This window comes from Myotis brandtii, unplaced genomic scaffold, assembly GCF_000412655.1.
Source record: "Myotis brandtii unplaced genomic scaffold, ASM41265v1 scaffold180, whole genome shotgun sequence".
Taxonomy (NCBI): domain Eukaryota; kingdom Metazoa; phylum Chordata; class Mammalia; order Chiroptera; family Vespertilionidae; genus Myotis; species Myotis brandtii.
Window position 1 is genome coordinate 366970 of NW_005356675.1, and position 7359 is coordinate 374328.

General features: G+C 53.7%; 1 protein-coding gene across 4 annotated transcripts in view; it reads left to right on the forward strand.

The window, feature by feature from the left end:
* The first annotated feature begins 6 nt into the window (after positions 1-6).
* The window catches only part of MLPH (melanophilin), a 35104-nt gene continuing 27751 nt past the window's right edge, over positions 7-7359 (forward strand). For all 4 annotated transcript variants that reach the window (XM_005863690.2, XM_005863688.2, XM_005863689.2 and 1 more), the window contains exons 1-2: positions 7-124; positions 4367-4500. In XM_005863690.2, the coding sequence (XP_005863752.1) occupies positions 4391-4500 (110 nt within the window). In that variant the 5' untranslated portion in view covers positions 7-124; positions 4367-4390. The remainder of the gene's footprint in view (positions 125-4366; positions 4501-7359) is intronic.

The window sequence follows — 7359 nt, forward strand, 5'->3', positions numbered from 1 at the left end:
TGCCCGCCAGGCCCAGGCAGTCCAGAGCTCCTGCCCTGTGCCTTGCGCCCTGCTGCCCCCGTGCGCCCCGACCAGACGCCCAGGTTCGTCCAAAGCAGGGCCCGCACGGCCAGGGAAAGAGTTGGTGAGTGCGGGGAGAAGAGGGAACGGTTGGGCGCCGGTGCCCAGGACTGGTGGCCCAGGCTCAGGGAGGGTCCGCGGAGAAGTGTGCAGCTACAATGATGTGGAAACGCCCCCAGTGACCCCCTAGCCTCGCTCCAGGCTGGTGAGGAAATCCTGCCCAGCCCCCAGAACCCCAAACCTCACCCGGATAAGAGTATCAGCAGGCCATTTTGAGGAAAACTGTGCTTTTAATTAGAAACCCTATTGGGGGTGAGGGGGGCGGACTGAGCTGGGGCTGGGACCTGAGAGAATTCGCACTGGGCTGGACGCCCAGGGGCCCAAGGCTGTTTGGGTAAATACTTCCTCCTGGGCTGCTGCCCTGCAAATCATGGGGTCAGGGCCCTGGGGGTGTCCTGGCAGGGGAGGAGGCGCCCTGACCTCCAGAAGCCCCGGGTTTATCTGAATCCTCTTTCGTTTGCTGCCAGGCTCCATTCCGGTCCATCCACCCAGTTGTAGAGATATGGGGAGAGTCTGTGAGCAATACCCTCCTTATAAATCCCCAAAGATTTCATAGGCTCAGACCTTAACCAAATTTAAAAACCCACTTCCTTTTCAGTTGGATTGGGGCCTTTAGACCTTTTTTGTCTTTTTTGTGTGTTTTAATCTTATATACATATTTCTTTCTCAGAGGTTGGAGTGATAATGGGGGGAGGGGAGGCCCCCAGTAGCCCACTAGCCGCAAAGGCTGACCCTGCCCGTGGAGGTGAAATCCAGGGAGAGAGCCAGAGCCTGCAGACCATGCGAGCTGAGCCGAGACATTGGCCCGCAGGCGAGGACAGTGCCAGGCACCCAGATGAGCAGGCAGGGATCTTACTGATTAAGGCATTCGTGACGGAAAATTACCAGCAGCTGAGTGGGTCTGGTGGGAGGATTGGGGGTTAAAGTAGGCTGGTGGGAAAGGTGGCTCTGGTGGCCTTGGATGAGAATGCAGTGGCTGCTCCTGTGGTTGCGTCAGCCTTCTAGGTCTGACTATCTCATTCTTTTAGGAGCAGCCTCTGGAGCAAGAGCTCTCCCCTTCCTCCCTCCTCTTACCCGTCCACCCCCTTCTATTCTAACATCCCCGCATCATACAGGGCTGGAGAGGGCCAGAGCGGTCCGGGAGCCTGACCGTTGTCCATGGTACAGATGGGAAAGCTGAGACCCAGGAACTTGTCCCAGGTCACAGGGCCGGCTGATGCCTGAACTGGGAAGGGAAGCCAGTTCCTGACTCTCAGCCCCCCATCGTCCGGCAGCCTCAGCCTGGGACCCATCCTTGCTGAGGACACTGGAGCTGAGGCCTTCGCTACAAATGCCAGACCTGTGTCCGTGTATAAATGAGGGACCTGGGAGGGCAGAGGGAGTGGGCAGGCTGCAGAGTGCCCACCCAGTGTCAGTGCAGGAGTGGCCTCGGAGCCCCTCCTTGTACCCCAGGTATGCCGGTGACCTGCAGCAGGGAGGGACTTCCCCTGGGAATGTGCTCATTTTGCAGCTGATGAGGGCTGGGGGATTGGTTCCTACCAATGGGCGGCAGGCCCAGCTCTGGGGGCAGCATTTGGGCAACAGCCAGAAAGGTGAATGCAGAGACCCCACAACTGGCACCTGTGCCTTCCTTCAGGTGTGTGCCTGCACCTTTATCAGCAAGAACAGCACCTCACACCTGGATTCTGAGTCAGCAGGCATTCCTGCCCCTCTTAGCTGGGCATTTAGTGAGGGACGTTGACTGGCTCCCTGGTTTTATTTGCTCAGGCGGTGACGGCTCGTAATCACCCCTGTGCCAAGGCTTAGGGAGCAGCCGCCCAAGATGTGGTCGGGCCAAGTGTCATGAAGGAGGAACCCCCGCCCAGATCTCCCTTTAATTCAGCCAAAGTATGAACTCAAACCTTTAACAATGAAGATGACACACCATTGAGATTCTGTATTTTGGATCCAGGATATTCCTTTTATAAAACCAGTTCTGTGTCTTTCCAATGCTTTCACCTCTATGTCAGCCCCTCTTCTCTGCATTATAACTATTCAGTCTCAAAGATGAAAAGTGTGGTTAGCTCTGAGCAGTGGGAACAGGCGCAAACTGAAAGTGTTTTCAGGAACCGCATGACTCGGAGTTATCTCCACCGAAATGGGGCCGGGGACAGATAGAGCCTGGGGGATGGAGCTGCCCTCCCAACACGTGCGCCCTGGGAGCTTCCCCCCAGGTCAGGCGCCACATCAGCCCTGCACCCTCCGTGGGCTGCCCTTGACTGTTGTGGGTCAGGGGTACCAGCTGGAGATCGTGCCTGGGTGAGCAAGGAAGCAGGGAGTGATGGGCTGAAAGGCTGTCCCCTCTCTGAGCCCCCGTGGGCCCCGTGGCAGGCTGTGCCTGGCAGAGGGGCTGGCTCTTCCACCTACTGCAATGTCCCCGTTCATGTCCCAACCTGAGGCAAGCCAGAGGGGGTACTAGCAGCACATCCCCTAAATGCCAGTGAATTGGGGTGTGTGTATTTTAAATGCTGAAGTCAAACATATTCTTCATTCAATTTAAGATTATTTTCTAAACATAGGTTTTTTTTTTTAAGCTTTAAGCATTTTGTTAATCCACTAAATGGGAAGATAGGGTCACAATATATAAAGAACATGTCGAGGACCTTTGGCCCTCAACCCCGGCTGTCGTAGGAACCGCACCCTCGAAGCATCGCCTCCCTGCCGCATGGCACAGCCTCCTCCGAGGCCACGTCTGAACCTGGAGTCCCTCTCCCTCCAGTCCTCTCCCTGCCCCTGCTGCTCACCCTGGAGTTGGGCCAGAACCAAAAATAAGCACTTAGGTAAAACTTTTTCAGGTACTGTCTAACCCATGAAGTAACAACAGTCTGGTCATGGTTTAACTATGTGGGATGCATGTTTCAAAATGCATATTCCACATCACTGTTTTATTACACAGAGTACCGTGGACACATGTCGCTTTCCTTAAGAACTCAGGCTCATTGTCGGAGCCTCTAAGATGGTATTAGGCCGTAATGCCATGGGCGTGGGTGCGGCTGTGTGCCCCCCTCTGCTGTGGCCGCCCGGTCGCGTCTCAGCATGTTCCTGGCGGGCCTCGCTCTAGGCAGCCAGGAGCCAGCGTGGGCCTCTTCCCCAGGAGGGGGATGTCACTGCTCAGCTGATGGTCACGCACCCTCCTCTGCTCTGAAATTAGGATTTCAAAGAATGAGCTTCTTAGGATACAACTTTTTTTTTTCAAAAATGGTAAAAAAAAACAGAACTGAATACATCCCAGTCATCCATCAAATAACTTTTTGTTCCAATTTTTTTAAACCCAGAAACTGCGTGCTCCGGGGAGCATCAAAAATCTGTTTTGTTTTCATGTTTTCTGGTCCAGAATCTAAATCCAACTCTACTGAGGACAGTTTGGATGATCCTGGCTCTCAGGGCCCCTCCCCAGGGGTTCACAGTCAGACTGCGCTTGAGGGTGGAGACCCTGAGGGGTCGGGCAGAAAATGGAAGTTGCTTTCCATCAAGTTTAAGGCACAAGCCAGGGGACATTCTAGTCGACAGCATGGGATCTCTGTGGAAATTTTCATCTCAAGTGTACCCAAGTGCTGCTTGGCACATGTTACTTTTCATAATTAACCTCTTACGCAAGAAGAGGAAGTCTGTTCCCACAGTGAGCACTTCCATGGTCAGCAGCCTGAGGGAGACGCTCCCGTGTTCAGCAGCCGGTGGAGTCTTCCCTTTGACTTGAAGGCCCCCCAGGAGAGCAGATGGTTGGTCCCTTCTCGGACATTCCCGGGAGGATGGATTTCAGGCCCCAGGGAAGTCCTGCTGAAGTCACAGGTGGTTTGCAAACGGTCAGTCACCACAGCGGAACCTCATCCAACAAATCATGCCCCAGAGCAGGGCTGTCTGGCTCCCAGGACCCCTAAGGCGGGACCCCGGGATCACACCTGGGGTCCCATCACAAAGCACGGCCTAGGACAGGGGGAAGGAGGTGTCCCTTGGCATCATGACACTTACTCCACAGTGAAAAGAGAATTAGGAACTCGGGTCTACAGGTGTGAGGGCCAGGAGGCGGAAGTCGATCCCTTTTAAAAGCAGGGTGTGGGAATGCTACACCGGTTCCTTTCGTTGCCTGTTTAGCCCAGGTACCCACAGGCTGCCTGGGAACCCGGACTCTGGGTGCTGCCTGGTGCTCCGTGAGTCAGCCAGCATCGCGGGCTTCCTGGGCTGACGCTATGATCCTGTGATTTTCCAGGTGTGAGCCTGACGAGGAGCCGCGATGGGGAAAAAGCTGGACCTTTCCAAGCTCACGGATGAAGAGGCCAAGCACGTCTGGGAAGTGGTGCAGCGGGACTTTGAGCTGAGGCGGAAAGAAGAGGAGAGACTGGAGTAAGTGCGTGGGGCTGAGCCCACGGAGCCCGAGTCCGCCACACCCCGGGGCTCAGTGGGTGGGTGAGCGGCATCCACAGAAACGCTCCTTCTGGCCTCAGTTTCCTCATAATTAAAACGAGGGCCCTGACTCTGCAACCTGACTTTTAGGTGTGCCTTAAGCAGTTTTATTTCAGCTTGATCCAGCCTCCAGGGTAACGTTGTCCCCAAACCGGGTGATGCAGGGGCCACCACAGTGCAAGAATGAACAGTGACAAAGGGGTAATGACTGGATCCATTCTGAAACGCCCGAATGTTGCAATGGAAGGGTTGGCAGTCGAGGCTGACTTTCCACCTTCCATTCTGATCACGTTGGTGGCCCCCATCCAACTGAGCGAAAGCCCACAAGCATTATTAACGCCCTCCTACCTTGCATGTTCCTCCCAACCTCTAACGCTTGGCTTCCACCGAGCTCCTTGTTATCTTTTCTGGGTATTTTGGGGGGTTGGTAGGCCTACTGAGAAGGAGACATTTGAGCAAAGACTCAAGGAGGTGAGGGAGTAGCCAAGAGAATGCCTACAAGGGCTCCAGGCAGCGCAGGGAGAGGAGGTCGTGGTGGCATCACGTGAGCTCCATGGACCTTTACAGGCCCTGGGTCTTTCTCTCCTCTGCTGACCTGGAGGCCTGTGAGCAGAGACTAGCGGGACCGACCTCCGCTCTACAGGCTGTGCGTTACTGAGCCGCAGTCACTTGTATTTTGAAGGGAGAGCCAGCAAATTTGCCCTCAGATTGGATGTGGGGTGGAGAATATGGGAGGAGTCCAAGGTAACTTCAAGGTCATGGCCTGAGGAACTGAGAGGATGGAATTGTCCCCTCGCCTGGGGAAGGCACTGTTAGACCAGGTCTGGGAGAAAGCGGGAAACAGAGCACAGTAATTAGGGGGGATTGTGAAACCAAGAAGCAAACATGCTCGTTCCTTGGAGATCACTTCCCTGTCCGGTGTCTATAGACAGAGCATGTGGGCTCAAGGTCAGTTCACCAAGAGCAAATTGGCCAAAAGGCAACTTGCTAAGCAGACAACTCACCAAGTTTACCAACTGAAAACAATCAAAGAACAAAAGAAGTGTTTCCTTTTATATTTACAGAGTTAACAGAGTGAGTATTAGGTGGGTTTCTCTCCAAATAGGAGCGTCGGTCCCCTGGAAAGGATGTTGGGCAGGTTTGGGAAAGACCCGGCACCTCCCCTGCTGGGTCAGACCAACGGACCTCCTGGCACTGACAAATGAGCTTGCCCAGGTCCCTGACATTGGCAAGGATGGAAGGCCACGGGGCTGTGAGACCAGTTTCACTAACCCCTGTATGACCAGACTATTCCCAAGACACAAGGCCTCTGACCCTTGAGCCAGGCCTCAGGCTCCCCAGGCTGTGCCAAAGATGTTCAAAGTCCCCCTGGGGACACAGAGGCGGGAGGCCTTGGCCCTTCTCCATGGTGCACCTCCTAAATGCCTTTCCAAAGAGAATGCGTTTTTATTCCAGGGAACAGGGTTGACAACAGCACTGACCTTGCGTGCGCCTTTCCTCTGAGCTGCCAGGAAGGAATTTCCCTTGGGGTCTGGCTCCTGAGCGGCAAGCCCCCTGGCAGGCGGCTTCAGGAAGTGGAGGAGAAGGAAGTGGGAGGCCACCTCGCCTTTCACTTAGCCCAGGCAGATAAAATCTCTCCCTGAAGTTGGCGTGTTCGACCAGGGACTTGGGAGTGGGGTGTTTACTGTACAGGGTGTGATGTTATTCCTGGCTTCCCATCAGGTTACAGTGCTGAGCACCAAAGGATAAAAAATTCAAAGATGTACAAAATTTGGACATTAACAACGTTGGCATCAGAAAGATTTAGGATGGAGTCTGGGCAGGGCGTTGCCATGGGGACGTGGGTCTTGCTGTGGATGAACTTTGAGCCTCAGAACAGGGTTGACATTTGTGTGAGAGAACGGACATCCTGATGCCAAGTCTGTTGCCCAGTGCAGGGCTTGGGCTGTGAGCCATGGGTGCGGCCACTTCCCTGTGTGGAGAGGGATGGTGACAACAGAGGCTTTGCTCCAAGGGGCTCCTCCGTCTTTGATGCTCCAGTGGCATTGGCCTTCGCTGTCCTCAAGGGCCCCCCTGCAGGTGTATGATGTGCTGGAAGGAAGCAGAGGGGGAGGGCGGACGACAAGTGAGGCTCCTGGGAGGTGATTCCAACCTCTGGTGCAAGAAACCAGCTACTGAGAGCAGAAGGCCCTTTGGGAAAGCAACATTCCTGCTGCTCATGTTCTCTTTAAATCCTTCCTTCCTCCGTGGGGTTTAGTTCTTGTGGAGATATCAGCTAATCTGGGATGAAGAAACCTTGAGAAAAAACAAAGTGGGAGGAAGCACGCTCGCTGATTTCAAAATGTACCACAAAACTACAATAATCAAAACAGCATCGCACCGGCATGAGCAGGTGTATAGACCAATGGGATAGAACAGTGGTCAGCAAACTCATTAGTCAACAGAGCCAAATATCAACAGTACAATGATTGAAATTTCTTTTGAGAGCCAAATTTTTTAAACTTAAACTATATAGGTAGGTACATTGTTATTAACTTAATTAGGGTACTCCTAAGGCTTAGGAAGAGCCACACTAAGGGGGCCAAAGAGCCGCATGTGGCTCGAGAGCCGCAGTTTGCCGACCACTGATCTAAACAGTAAGTTCATTCAACTAACTTACCCTGAATCTTTCTTGGACTTTGCACCTCCAGAGGCCGGGGTCAGTTAGCATTTAAACTACAGCCAGGATATTTCCTCAGCTGTCAGCTCATCTGTTTCATAGCCACTGATGGTTTACAAATTCTGCTTAAGCTATTCAAA